Source organism: Furipterus horrens, unplaced genomic scaffold (genome assembly GCF_987537825.1).
Source record: "Furipterus horrens unplaced genomic scaffold, mFurHor1.1.pri manual_scaffold_8, whole genome shotgun sequence".
In the NCBI taxonomy this organism is placed as follows: domain Eukaryota; kingdom Metazoa; phylum Chordata; class Mammalia; order Chiroptera; family Furipteridae; genus Furipterus; species Furipterus horrens.
The window spans coordinates 102,190,562-102,204,889 of record NW_028327178.1 but is presented as its reverse complement, the minus strand read 5'-3'; the positions used below and the strand labels follow the sequence as shown (position 1 = coordinate 102,204,889).

At 55.0% G+C, this 14,328-nt stretch overlaps 1 protein-coding gene across 1 annotated transcript in view; it reads left to right on the top strand.

Annotated features, from left to right (window-relative positions):
* The window catches only part of PREX1 (phosphatidylinositol-3,4,5-trisphosphate dependent Rac exchange factor 1), a 169,351-nt gene extending 155,301 nt beyond the window's left edge, over positions 1–14,050 (top strand). Inside the window, exons 30-40 of the mRNA XM_090286533.1 lie at positions 740–868; positions 2,031–2,072; positions 3,129–3,349; positions 5,856–5,955; positions 7,708–7,851; positions 7,949–8,063; positions 9,731–9,797; positions 10,808–10,980; positions 11,364–11,466; positions 11,725–11,792; positions 13,202–14,050. Coding sequence (XP_090142659.1) covers positions 740–868; positions 2,031–2,072; positions 3,129–3,349; positions 5,856–5,955; positions 7,708–7,851; positions 7,949–8,063; positions 9,731–9,797; positions 10,808–10,980; positions 11,364–11,466; positions 11,725–11,792; positions 13,202–13,244 — 1,205 coding nt within the window. The 3' untranslated portion in view covers positions 13,245–14,050. The remainder of the gene's footprint in view (positions 1–739; positions 869–2,030; positions 2,073–3,128; positions 3,350–5,855; positions 5,956–7,707; positions 7,852–7,948; positions 8,064–9,730; positions 9,798–10,807; positions 10,981–11,363; positions 11,467–11,724; positions 11,793–13,201) is intronic.
* Positions 14,051–14,328: the final 278 nt, after the last annotated feature.

Genomic DNA, 14,328 nt, shown 5'->3' with positions numbered 1-14,328 from the left:
GCGATAGGAAAAGAAACAGGAGGTTGCTCCTAAATAAGGCCAGGAAGTGGGAAGAGTTGGGGTGCCCTAGCTTAGCTGCCCCTCCTGCTGTCTTAGGATCATGTCATCCAGGGACGAACCTCAGAAAGCAGAGACATCAAACCCAGCGGAACCAAAACCGGGTTTCTGATGTCTCAGAAACTGGGGACATTGTAGCAGGGACAAGGCCCAAGAAACAGGGGCCTATGTCTGTTTGGCCTTTGAATGGTGGAGCCAGGTTCAAGTCCCAGCTCTGTCACTCCCCAGCTGTGTGACTTTAGGCAGGACACCTTCCCATTATGTGCCTGGGCACCCTCCTCTGTACAGGGAAAAGGTTGGACTAGGTTCTAACTCCTTGCCCACTTGATTGATGTGGCTCTGAGGAATCCTTCTGTGACTTGGTCCAGGCTTAGGAGAAGAGAATGCAGTGATTGATTTGTGATGTCTGCAGTGGATTGGTTTCAGCTGTGAGGAGTCACTCCTCAGGCTGGGAAGGAGTGCTGAGGTTGATGAGTGGTGTCTGCCATGGGCGTGGTATATGAATCAGTAGCACCCCCCCCCCCCCCCATCGTGGACCAGATAGTACCCAAGAGTCCTGCCAGCATCCTTGATCTCAGATCCTGAGCCTTGGAATCTGATGATCGGATTAAGGCCTTTGTGCCACCGTTCTCCAAAGCTATCTCTGTCCCTTTCCTGTCCTCATGTCACTCTCCTGTCCCAGAGTTCAAACAGAAAGAAGATTGTACAATCCGTGGCCGGAACTTGATCCAGATCAGCATCCAGGAGGACCCCTGGAACCTCCCCAACTCCATCAAGACCCTGGTGGACAACATTCAGAAATACGTGGAAGGTCAGTTGGGCAGGGAAGGGTAACTTGATGGTTTGTGGCCGTTGGTTCTTAATGGGGACTGTGGAAGGGTCAGGAGTGGGCCCACCTCCGTGTCCCACGTCTCTCCGAGGGCAGGTGCCCCTTTCTCAGCTGAGTGTGCTGCCCTGGGCTGGGCCCTGGGACTGCACACCCTGATTAGGGGACCATTGGTTTTGTCCTGGGGGGCTTGCCCTCGCAGAGTCAGGGGGCTTAGAAGGCTTGAATGTATTCCTTCTCAGCTTCAGAAATTGTAGATATAATTCAGTTCCTTTTATTCATTATCAAGGTCACCAGCAGGGGGCCCCCTGATCAGACTTGGGCCTACAGATAGGTTTTGCTACTATAACATAAAAAAATGTGTTTTATTATTGGAGATACCACATGCAAATCTAGATCTCTGGCTGCTCTTGAACAGTCAGGAGATCTGGCACCGCGGTCTCACGCAGGCCGAGATGAGTGGCAGCTACCGTCTTAGGTGCGAGAGCTCCCATCACTCCCTGCGTCCCGGTGTCTGCCTCACGCATGTTACCTGCCTTGCCCTTGGCAGCATTTAAGTCTGGGACTCCTGGCTTAGACGGACCCTAGACCAGGGAGACATTTGACCAGACAGTTGGCCTTTCAGATTTTCCTTTTAGCCCCTTCTGGGCGTAAGAGCCTTTTTTTTTTTTTTTTTAAGAAAAGAGACCAGAATGTTAGACCTGTGTCCAGAAGGTCTGAGCTTTGTCTATGTGTGTGCAGGACTATGGCTACATAAAATGTGCATATGTGCCTGAGTGCTCGCATGAGTTTATGTGCACCTGCTTGGATGTATGCATGTAAGCATGTGCCCACACACATGAACAAGGTGTGGGCGGGGGGGCTCTGGCCCAGGAGTTGGAGGGGCTGGCTTTAGTCTCTGTTTGGTAGATGTTTGTAAACAGCAGGAATGCAGATAACAGTTAGGGTTCCATCCCTGGGAAGTTGGGGGTTTCTGGAGTTTATCCAACATTTGATCAGAGCTGGTTTAGCACAACTATACGTGCCCAGTGTACTCGGGGCTTCGCTACACAGGGCTCAGCTTGGGCGGCAGGGAGGACCCAGTTCTGCTTGAATCTTGTCTTAACTCCTCTCGGCCCATCCTTTTTTTCAACTTTTCTCCTTCCAGATGGGAAGAACCAGCTGCTGCTGGCCTTGCTGAAATGCACAGGTGAGGGCTTTGAAGCAGCAACGCCTGTGATTGGCACACACCCAAGTGCATCCGGGAGAGGCCATCCTGGCTGCAGGTGCTCATGACCACAGCCAGGGAAGGCCTCTTCTGCAGGCCGAGGTTGACGTTCCCATGGTCATCAGGGCCTGCACACGGTGGGGGTCCGGTCGGGGGGAGTAGCATTGTGGCCTCTCACACCTCTATGAACTATGTAGACCTTGCTTGCTTTCTCCTGAATCCAGGGGACAAGTCTCAGGACCCTGGAGCCAGGAACCCTGTGTCTTGACTCCTCCCAGGCCTGGGCAGGTGTTGATGAGGACACAGGACAGAGGACCAGTGACTAGGGAGCGTCTTTGCCAGAGGAGTCCTCAGCCCTGCCTGGGACTTCCTGCCCAGCAGACAGTGGGGAGGAGGAAAGGGCAGATGGTGGGCTTGGGGAAGCTCGGAGGTGTTCTTTGTCCCTCCCTTCTTTTCAGAAGTTCTCTGCCAAGGGGCAGCCGGAGTAGGATGCAGGTCAGAATTGGTCACTGAAAACCAGTTGGCCGGAGCCAGTCATTGAAAATAATCCCTTCCAGGAGATTGGGACCGTAAATGAGAGGTTGCTTTGAAATTGACCAGTTCTGCAAACCATGTCAAGAGCAGAGGCAAGGAAGGGGCAGGCAGGAAGAAGGCTTACTTCTCAAAAACAGAGAAAGCAGTAAACTGCATTTCTTAAAACACAGAGCTTGGCAGAAGTGCTTGGCTCCATTGACCTCCAGCCAATCAAGGCCGAGAAACCCCCTAACCAGTGGGGAAACAACTGAGTAAGGGTTTGGGGAAAGCTGTGGGAAAGTCGCAAGGCACATGGGTCATTGAGATGCTCAGCAAATTGGCTTGCTTTGGGAGAACTGGTTTTTGTGGGGTTGACTTTTGGTGGCTGGGATTGATCTTTGGCAAGTTGGCCCCAGATAGGAGGCCCACTGGGGCAGGGGCTTGGTTCTGGGCTGGGGCTTTGGGGTTTGAGGCTGCTGATGGCGCAGGAGCAGCTGCCCAGTGAGCCCCTGTCCACCTCCCCAGACACGGAGCTGCAGCTGCGGAGGGACACCGTCTTCTGCCAGGCCCTGGTGGCCGCCGTGTGCGCCCTCTCGGAGCAGCTGCTGGCGGCCCTCAGCTACCGCTACAATAACAACGGCGAGTACGAGGAGAGCAGCCAGGATGCCAGCCGCAAGTGGCTGGAGCAGGTGGCGGCCACCGGCGTCCTCCTGCACTGCCAGTCCCTGCTGTCACCGGCTGCTGTGGTGAGTGAGGGGGGGAGGGACAGGTGTGCTGGGCACCTGGGCAGGAGAGCTCCTGCTAACTCACTTGGGCTGTCACTTCCCATTCATTCGGCAGCTGTTTATTGAGCACCTACTATGTGCCAGTGTTGCAGGCACTGGGGATCCAGCTGTGGGCAAAGCACAGTTGTGCTCAGGGATCTCAAGTCCTAGTGGGGGGAGACGGACATATACCAATAAGTAAAATAAATGGTGTCGACCAGTGGTTCTCAACCAGGGCAGCTTTGCCTCCCAGGGGACACTTGGCAAGGTCTGGAGACATTTTAGGCTGTCACGACAAGGGGAGAGGACGTACTACTGGGGTCTAGTGAGTGGAGACTGGGGATACTGCTAATCATCTTACAACACAGGATAGCTCCCCCCTCCCCCCAAGAATTATCTGGCCCTAAATGTAAGTGGTGGCACACTTGAGAAACCTTGTACACAGGAATAAGGGACAAAGAGAAAAATTAAGGAGGGAAGGGGACAGGAAGGGGGGGCAGCAGCAATTGAAAGTTACTTTTTTTTCTTTTTATTGCTATTCTGTTATGGTTGTCCCAGTCCTCCCCCCCCCCCCCAATCCCCCCGATTCCTTAATAAGGTAGCCAGTGAGGGCCTCACTAAGAGGGTGATGTCTGACCTAGGAAACTGAAGGAGGGCAGGGAGGGAGCCATGAGGATATTAGGAGGAGACTTTCAGGCAGAGAATAGCAGATGCAAAGGCCCCAAGGTGCTGTTTCAGGAAAGACAAGGCGGTCCTGTGGCTGGAGCAGAGTAAGCTGGGGCGGGGGTGGGGGGGGGAGTCTGGAGAATGGCCTGGGGTCAGACTGTGGGGGTCTGTGTGGGTGTTACTCTGAATGGGCAAGCCCTGGGAGGGTTTTGCGCAGAGGAGGGGTGAGATCTGACTTTGACACACAAAGAATCACCCTGCTTCTGGGTGTGGAAAGCTAAGAGCGCAAGGGCAGGACCTGGGAGGCAGCAAGGAGGCTTTTGTGATAATGCAGGTGAAATTCCTTGGTGCAAACAGAACCTCAGCAAATCCTCACATAGCCCCGAGGCAGGTGTTTTTCTTTCTTTTTTTTTTTTTTTGCCACCAACACCCTGTGGCCCAGGCAGCTAGGTTTGAGCTCTGGCCAGGCTCTCTGCCTCTACCGCCCTGAGCCTCCTAGGTGTTTTCCCAGGCAGGGCTCAAAGCCACAGCTGGGAGAGCATGGCCTTGGTGTGCCTCCTGCTGGCCGATTTTGCACACAGGCGCTGTCTGGAGGGAGATCGGCTACCTCCTGGTTCCTGGAAAATCCCACTGGGGCCTAGAAAGGCAGCCAGGTGCACCCAGCCCTCGCCTTCTGTTCTCAGATGACAACCCCGGGGCCCAGTGCATGAAGCACCAAGCACCACGATGTGCCAGGCTCTGAGCTGGGTGCTGGTGTCTCGGGGAAGCAGACCGTGAGAAGGAAGGAAGGAAGAGGGAGGAGAGATGAAAGGAGGGGAGTCACGCAGAAGACTCAGAAGGTGCTAGAGTTTCTTTGGATTGAAAAGGTCAGAGATGGCCTCTCTGAGGAGGTGACAGAGAGGTGGCGTTTGAGCTGAGACCTGAGGACCAGGACAGCCTGCTAGGTAAATGGTCTGAGGAAGAGTGTGCTGGGCAGAGGGAACAGCGTGTGCAAAGGTCCTGAACAGAGGCCAGTGTGGCTGGAGGCAAGCAGGCCAGAGGGGTTGGGGGATGAGGTCAGCGAGGCCACATCTACAGGGCCCGGGACTTTATTCTGGAAGCAGAGGGAGGGTGCAGAGGCTTTGAGCGGGTACATAATATAAATAGAGTTAAGGGTTTCAAAGATAACTTGTGGTCCCAGGGGAACCCCAGGAGTCTGCCCTAGGCTTGGTAACCTCTGGCTGCCCTGCTCTCCACATCTCCGGCTTTATCCCCGCTGTCCTTTGCTCAGGGGAAAGGGGGCCATAGGGTAGCCTGTGAAGAGACTGGGGTGGTCCTTTTGGAGAGACGGCAGGGTCTTGTGTTGGGGGTGGCAAGGAGGGTTGAGGGAGGTGGATGGATCTGGGGTACGTTTCTGAGGTCAGCCCACCAGCACTTGATGATGGGCTGTGTATAGGATCGGGGGAGAGAGGTCAAGAAGTCCTTAAAGTCAAAGATTTGGGGCTTGGGCTGCTGGACGGATGTGTCTTCTTTGTTGAGATGGGGCCAGCTGGAGGGGGATGAGGAGGGAAACACGGACTGTTGGGGGCTTGTCAGGTTTCAGCTGCTTGAGTTGGATTGCTGGGGTGGTCCGGGTAGGAGAGCAGCGCTGGGTTCTGGCCCTGGGAGCTGCAGGACAAGCAAACACAAGGTCACGTCCAGCCCTGGAGAGCCCAGCACAGAACCTCACACCTGGTAGGCCCACAGCCTGGTGTGCCGACGAGAGTCGAGCCGCAGCATCTTGAAGTGAAACCCTGGGGCAAGCTGGCACCTGAGACTCCTCCACCCTGTCTTCCTCCTGCAGAAGGAGGAACGCACCATGCTGGAGGACATCTGGGTGACCCTCTCAGAGCTGGACAACGTCACCTTCTCCTTCAAGCAGCTGGACGAGAACTACGTGGCCAGTGAGTGACTCCTCCCACCCCCACCGTGAGAGTGGGGGTTATGGGGTGGAAGGGACTGCTTTGGGGGCCACCCTGCCGCTAAGCTAGCTGCCCAAGGTTGATCCGGGGTCCAATGCTTTCAAGCCTCATGTTCCCAACATACGTGGAAAAGCAGGGTCTCTTTGTATAAACACAGTTGTCTCTGAAAGCTTTTAAAAGCTAACAGCCAATACCCAGTTCTTATTAGAATCTCGAAAGATATTCATTATTGGGGTGTTAAGATTTTCTAAGAATTTATAGCATAATTATACAGTTCTTTCTTTCTCCCTTTCTTCCTCCCTCCCACTCCCTCTCCGATCCCCTTCTCCATCTATCCACGCATCCACAATTATGAGCACATGCTGTGTGTCAGGCACAGTTTTCAGTTCTGGGGCTGCCAGCCCAGTGGGTCTCAGCCCTGGCTGCCCTGGAATCATGTCACTCTTCAAAGATACTGATGCCCCAGTCCCGTGCCAGCCCCGGCATGTTGGATGCCCTCTGTGGGGAGGGGCCCGGGCACTGGGGTTCTAGCAGAGCTTTCCAGGCGACTCTGACGGACAGCCAAGACTGAGGACCGCCGAGCTAGGGTCTTGAGCTGTGGTTCTCCGAGCGCGGTCCCCATGAGGAAAGGCGAGTCCTCAGGCTGCACCAGACTCCGGAGGCAGAGCCCCTAGATCTGTACTGACAAGCCCTGCAGTGATTTTGAAGCCCACTTGTTTGAGAACTGCTGCTCTCGATCAGCGATTCTCAGTGTTTTAAAAATTGTCGCCTACATAGAGAGTCTGTTTAGATAGTTCTTTCCTGGTTGCTGCACCCCCATTAAATTTTAATACCACAGATGTATTATGTATCTGTTTATGTACCCTAGGTGTGTCTGCTTTATACATTAAAAGAGGTGTTTTGTTTTTCACATCCCCTTAAGAACCAATTTTCCCCTCTCGGAGGGCGATACCACCCTGTTGAGGATGTGTGTGTGTCCAGAGTGACAATAGTTGCAATGTTTCAGGTACCAGTTGGCGATGATGGTCAGTGGCTGCCTATCTAGAGGCCAGATTGGCTTAGGGAGAACTACTGATTGATTAGCGATGTCTGCCCGGGGGTGCCGGATGGGGTGTCAGTGCCACGCCTGCCATAGCGCCTCCATGTGGGTGTAGATGAACGCAGGTCCCGTTTGAGGACAGCATGTGGCAGGTGGGGGCCCTGGGCTGCCGGGCGAGGGCCACAGGGAGCAGCGATGAGGCTCTGGGCAGAATCAGTGTTGGGTCCAAGAATTAAGTGGGGGGAACTGAGACCTGTTGAAAGAGACAGAAAGGGGGAGTCAGAGGCTGCTCTTCTGAGTGTGTGAGGACCACGCTGTTTGAGGCCACCCCTAGAGGGGGGAAGAGCAGGGAGGCCTGAAGCCACCGCTCTGGTGTGGGCAGACAGGGATGACCCAGGATGCCACCCTGAAGGTGGGGCAGCAAAAGGGTCTGAGGCTACCTCCCTGGGGTGGAGAGAATAGGGAGATCCCAGGATGCCACTGGGGAGCTGCATGTCCCAGGGTGCTACCTTGAGTCAGGGAAGACAGGGGGCCAGAGGCAACCCCTCTGGGGTTGGGACAACAGGGAGGTCCCAGGACGCCCCAGCAGAGGTGTGAATGTGGTCTGCTGCCACCCTAACGAAAGTGGGCAGGTGGGGCGGGTCCCCCCTAGGCCTTGATGGTGACCCGCCCCGTCCCACCCTGTCCTCCCACAGACACCAATGTCTTCTACCACATTGAGGGAAGCCGGCAGGCACTGAAGGTCATCTTCTACCTCGACAGTTACCACTTCTCCAAGCTGCCCTCCCGCCTGGAGAGCGGGGCCAGCCTGCGGCTGCACACTGTGCTCTTCACGAAAGGTGAGCTGCGGGGTGCAGAGCAGGGCCCACGGGGGATAGCCCAGGCTCCGAGCACACTGGGACCCCACTCCCTGCCCTCCCTCTTCTTCCTTCACAGCTCTGGAGAACATGGAGGGCCCACCTCCTCCAGGCAGCCAGGCGGCGGAAGATTTGCAGCAGGAGATCAATGCCCAGTCCCTGGAGAAGGTTCAGCAGTATTACCGCAAACTCAGGTATCTGCCTGGGCTACACGTTGGGGACAGGAGTCCGGATCTTCTCCGGGGACTGGGTATTAGCATGTAAGACACCAGACAGGACCCCCAGTGTGGGAGTGGGCAAAATGCCTTCCTGAGCACCTACTGTGTGCCAGACCCTTTGCCTGCCCATGCTCATCAGATTCTCACCATAGCCATGGCTGGCCATTCTAAACCACTCACAGATGAGGAAACTGAGTTCCAGAGCATGTACCCAGCTTGCCCAAGGTCACACCGCTAGGTGGTGGCTGAAATGAGCTTGGACCTGGGTCTGTTTGGCTTCAGAATAGGCCCTTCCAGCTGAGGGGAGCTACCTGTTTCATTTTACGTGGGGGTGGGAGCCGGTTGGGATTCTTAAGCCTGTGAGTACAGGCTGTGGCCCCCCTGCTTGGCAGAGGCCCCCTGAGAAAAGTGGAGGGAGCAAGGGCCACATTTCTCAAAAGGAAGCCTCAGACCCAGGGAAGCAGATTCCCCCCACCTCTCTCACCCCGGCCCTCCCCCTTCTCGCCTTCTCCCTCTGTGAACAGGGAGTTTCAGGGGGTGGGTAAGGGCTTCGCTATGTTGGGGCCCAGCTTTTCCATTTGAAAATGGGAGGCTGATGCTTCCAGGGAAAACATCCAGCTTTGTTATTAAAACTGGCATCTCTTTGGGTTGATGGATGCCATCAGTCTCTTCTGTGCTGCTTGTTGAATATTTAAAATATTGTGTGAGTGATCATTCATTCATCCATTCTCTCACTCAATACATGTGGGCCAGGCTCTTTTCTGGGTGCTTGCTTGGGAGTCAGCGGTCAATAAAGCCTCTTCTTTAAAGAAAAGTTTTTTTAATCCTCACCTGAGGACATCTTTTCATTACTTTTAGAGAGAGAGGAAGGGAGGGAGAAGGAGAGGGAGAGAAACATCCATGTGAGAGAGAAGCATTGATTGGTTGCCTTTTGTAGGTGCCCCAACTGGGGACTGAACCTGCAACCTAGGTATGTGCCCTGACCAGGAGTCGAACCTGCGACCTTTCGGTTTGTGGGATGACACCCAACCAACTGAGCCTCACCAGGACTAAAGCCTCTTCTTCATGGAGTGTAGATTCTAGAGCAGCAGTTGTCTGGCCCAACCCCATTTTGTTGATAAAGTTTTATTAGCACACAGTCACGTTCGTTCATGTATGTATCATTTCTGGCTGTTTTTGTGCTATAGTGGCCAAGCTGAGGAGGGTCTCGGTAGAGACTGGTCCACACAGCCTAAAATATCGACTGCTTGGCCCTTTACAGAAAAAGTTGGCTGAGCCCGTTTCTAGAGGGGGCGATGAACAGTAAACCAGCGACCCAAGAACAGTGTAACGTGCTGAGTGGTGAGAGTATTCAGAGGACAGACACTCAGGACAAGGGCATAGGGAGTGGGGGGGTCAGGTGCTGATCACCTGGTCAGGACAGGAAGTCAGGGAGAGGTGGCATTTGCGGGGTGCCTGGGAGGCCCCGTCTCACTTCCCCCCGGAGCTGTGGGAGGAACGGCTGGCTGTGGAGAGCCATGCAAGGAGCTCTCTGTGGTTGCTCTCTGGGCGTTGTTGGGGTTAGATGGCTGTAGCTGCAGTGGGTGGGGGCTGCGTGGATGGTGGGCCTGGTGCCCCCTCAAACCCATATCTTTCTCTCTCAGAGCGTTTTACCTGGAAAGGTCTAACCTGCCCACGGACGCCAGCACCACGGCGGTGAAGATCGACCAGGTGTGTCCACCCTACCGTGCTGTGGAGCTTGTGCAGGGCTCGGGGCTCTCAGGTCAAGTCTCAGCTGTCAGGGTTCAGGGTGGCAGCCCAGCCAGAGTTCTGGCAGAGTAGCCTCGAGACCTCTGTGCTCCCTCCTCCAGGAAGTCTCCTGGGATAACTCCCTCCCCGTTCTAGGAACTCCAGCTGCTCCCCCGCTGCTGCTTTGGAATTCCTGGGTGACTTAATATTCACTGGCACCCTCACCTGTGCCTGCCTCACCCCCCTTGTTCATCACAGCATTTCTCCGAGGCTCCGCCAGCTGTGATCTTGCAGGGTTCTTTCTGTTTGCTTGTTTCAAATTTGCTGCTAGTGTTTAAAAATCCCGTGTAATGGAAGCTTCTAGTTTTCTTTGAGAAATGGGAAGATCGAGCTGTCCAGGGCCAACACTGCCATGTGTCACCGTCAGCTTTGTGAGGGCACATGCTCCAGGGCTGTCGCCATGTCCCAGGCTCAGGCAGGCCTTGGGTGTGACAGTGGTTTGGGGATATTGGCCTTGGGACTGTGAGGCTGGGGGCTCTGAGAGAAGTGGAGGGCATGACCTGTTGGGATTTGTAGTCTGGTTGGCAGAACATTAAGATGACACAGAAAGACCTGGCAAACCAGCATTTTGTGCCTCCACAAGGCAACTGAGGGAAGCTGGGCAGAAGGAAGGTTCTTCCTGGGGAGGTCCGGCTTGAGCTGATGTGACAGTTTGGAGAGGACAGGAGAGGACAGGCTTAGTCGGGGGCACACCTGGGCAGGTGAAGAGAATGGGATTAGAAAGTTAGGCCTGAAATACATCGTGAACACTGAATGCCAGTGTGTGGGGCACTGGGGAGCCACAGATGGTACTTGAGCAGGGGTCGAGGACAGTTAACTGGGCTGTAACCCTCGGTGAGCTGGCTGGAGGGAGTCGATGGGGTGGAAGGCTGGGTGGGGGCCTCCTCCAACTGTCTGGGGTGTGTGTGTGTGTGTACGTGTGCCCTTCACAGCTGATACGTCCCATCAACGCCCTGGACGAGCTCTGTCGTCTCATGAAATCCTTCGTCCACCCCAAACCTGGTGCCACTGGAAGTTTGAGTGCTGGCCTCATCCCCATCTCCTCTGAGCTCTGCTACCGCCTGGGGGCTTGCCAGATCGCCATGTGTGGCACAGGCATGCAGAGGTGAGCTTGGAGCCGGGCCCTGGGGGGCCCCGAGGCCAGAGGCAGTGGTGCCTGCTGTGTGCCGCTGACGTGTTAGAGAGGCGCGGGGAGTGAGCAGTCAGACATGGGCTTTGTGTGGCGGCGTGCTGGTGGGGGTGGGGGTCTTCTCTGAGAGAGGACACCAGGGGATAGGGAGTGAGTCCAGCAGTTACGTGGGGATGGGGTAGTTCTCGGCTCTGAGGCAGGGCTCACCCAGGGAAAGGAGGATATGAGTCCAAGGACCTGCTGGGCCATGATGGTTGGGGTGGTGGCTGGTTCCTGGGCAGGGGGTTCTCAGAGGCCTCATGTGGGGGGGCGGGAAGTCCCCTGTCTCACCTGCACTCCCTGTTGCCCCTCCCCTGCAGGAGCACCCTGAGTGTCTCCCTGGAGCAGGCGGCCATCCTAGCGCGGAGCCACGGGCTTCTTCCCAAGTGCATCATGCAGGCCACGGACATCATGCGGAAGCAGGTGGGCGGCGCTTCCAGGCTGCAAGGCGTCCTGGCCTGGGCATCCGGGGCTGAGGGCAGGATGAAAGGCCATTGGGGCTGGGGCAGTCATCAGCCCCACATGTGACCCTTCTCCCCACCTGGAGGGGGCCTGTGATTTCCGCTTCTGGGGCCTATTACTTACCCTTGCCCCAGCCTGCCTCCCCCACCCCCACATGTTTGTTCAAGTGGCCCGAACTCCATGCAGAGGCAGGTCCTAGCCTCAGTTCTTTCTTCCCAGGGACCTAGGGTGGAGATTCTGGCCAAAAACCTGCGGGTCAAGGATCAGATGCCCCAGGGTGCACCGCGGTGAGTACTCCCTCCTCCTCCTGTCCTCTGGGAAACCCAGGACTTGGGCTGGCATCAAACTCCCGGCCTCACCCCAGGCAGACTCCCTGGTAGTCATCTGGGCCTTCACCTCATTTATGGGGGTCCCACTTGGTGAAGCAATAAATGTGCTTAGTTTTTTACTCCCCAGAAGAGCGCTCACTTTGGGAAGATGAATCAAGGCCCCCTAGATGAGCCACGGGCAAGGATTTGGTGCGATCCCCACCACGCCATGCCACCCGTTCTCTGCTGCTCTGCTACCCCTGGGCCCTTAGTCCACCGACCACTTCCTATCCTCACGACGTGTCTTTCCACATTGGTTTCCGCCTGGCTCTCTCCATCCCCACTGCCCCAGTTTGTTATCAACATCTGCCCACAGTTTTTAAATAACTGTTTGGAAATAGTTTGACTCCCAGGAAGTTACAAAAGTAGTACATAGAGTTCCCACGTGCCCTCACTCAGCTCTCACATGACCACAGGACATTGTCACAGTCAGGAAATGGCGCTGGTGACTATAGCAGCTCCCGCTGGTGTGACCTAACTGTGTGTCACCAGTTTATCCATGCAGTCTTTTACCCTCATTTCTTTTGGGTACTTTTATATGTTGACTTACCCGACTCCAGGCTCTGTTTTAGTCTCTTTACCTGTATTGACTGCAACAGTAACCCTGTGAGCAAGATACTGTCAGCATCCCCAGTTGGCAGTTGGGGCCCCTGAGGCACAGAGAGGTTAAGTATCTTGACAGAGGTCACACAACTAGTACATGGCAGAGCTGGGATTCTGAACCCAGGCACTCTAGGTCTGGGGGCCGAGCTCCTAACCATTGTGCCACCTTGCTTCTTTGTCTTGTCTCTGTCACCGCAGCTGCTCCTTTCTGGTTCCCCCACCATCGTTCTCCCCACAGCAGACCTTCTGCTTGGAACCCATTTGTGGCTCCTTACTTGGTGATGAAACTCGGTATCCTTCCAGTGCAGACATTCAGAAAACTACGGCAGCTTTTTCTGTGGGCTGCAGGGAGAGGCCCCTGAGGTTATATTAAGTGAAAAAACTCCAGGGCTAGAGTGCAGTGGCTGGTTTGCCCCCATTAGTGTGAAAGTGTGTGCACACCCCCCACACGTAATCATACACCCACACGTGTTTTAATGCAGACGCGCAGACCTGCTGTATTTGTAAAGCCTTCGGCTGTCTGGAGGTCGCAGAGACCGTCTGTGGGGAGGGGACTAGACAGCCCAGGGAAGTGTGGGCAGCGTAAATATTTGTCACTCAGCATTAAAAAAATATCTACTGAGTTGTTTTCTGGGATGGATTACCTGTTCAGTAAAAATGGAAGTAATATTAATACTAGGTCCTGGCCCTCCCTGGCTCCTTATCTCTTCAATTCCACCCACCAGGCTCTACCGCCTCTGCCAGCCGCCAGTGGATGGAGACCTCTGAGCGCTGAGATGCGAGATGCATGCTGCTTGGCTGCATCCTCTGGAGCTGGGACTTGGGAGGACCCAGGTCAGTCTGGCCTGCTCCAGGGCCGGCCAGAGGCCTCTGCTCCCGCCCACTCTGGGGTCGGCCCAGCCTTTCGTCACCTCCTGCGAGGACAGGCAGTGTCCCCACTCTCGGACAAGCTGGCTGATCGGCCCGGGGCCTGGCACGTTCTCAACACTTCTGCCAGAAACCTGAGGGGTGCTGGGGACCCACGGAGCTGATGGGCGCAGCCAGGGCCAGGGCTCCTGCCCCCAAGTCCCCAGGACACAGGAGACGTCATGGATGCTGCAGCCAGCGGCCCGCAGACTCGGCTCCCTCAGGACGGCTCCACGTGCACTTTTGAAACCCCTGGTTTCCTTCCCAGCCCACATTCCGGGTGACACACGTCTCCGCCTCTGCCTCACCGTAGCTTCCAGTTCACCCCTAACCCTGTACTAACCTGCTCGGTGGACTCAGAAAAGCGGGTCTCTGCCAGGAAAGACAGGAACAGGGCACAGCACCTGTCACCAAGGGGACACTCGAAAGCCACACCAGCTCCCCACAGCATCACCATCGGGACGAGACCTGCTCTGACTTTATTTATATGGCGTGAAATCTCTATGGTTTATTTTGGAGTTTTATGTTGTTGTTGGTGTTGAGATTTTTTTCCCCCAGGTTGTGTGATTATATATTTGACATTTTAAATTTCAAAGAAAGGTATATTGTCTAACAGGGGACCAACATAAGGTAGTATTGATAACTTTTCCCAGTTCTACTAAAAAAAGAAAAAGAAAAAGGAAAAAAAACTAAATTATTGAAAAATTCAAAAAATGTCAGTGTTTCATCTTTCTAAACAGTAGGGTCATAAGGTATTGCTTACAGGAATGAACGAACTATGGCTCCTCTCCCCCCACCCCGGCCTCCCCAGCAGTTCGTCAGTATTAGAATGAATTACTTTGCTCTCTTTGAATGACTGGCTGGAATGGTTTGAGAATCAGCTGGGCCAGGACCGGAGGGGTTGAAACACCCGTGTAAGATGCTGTCCCACACAGGTGTGTGTCCT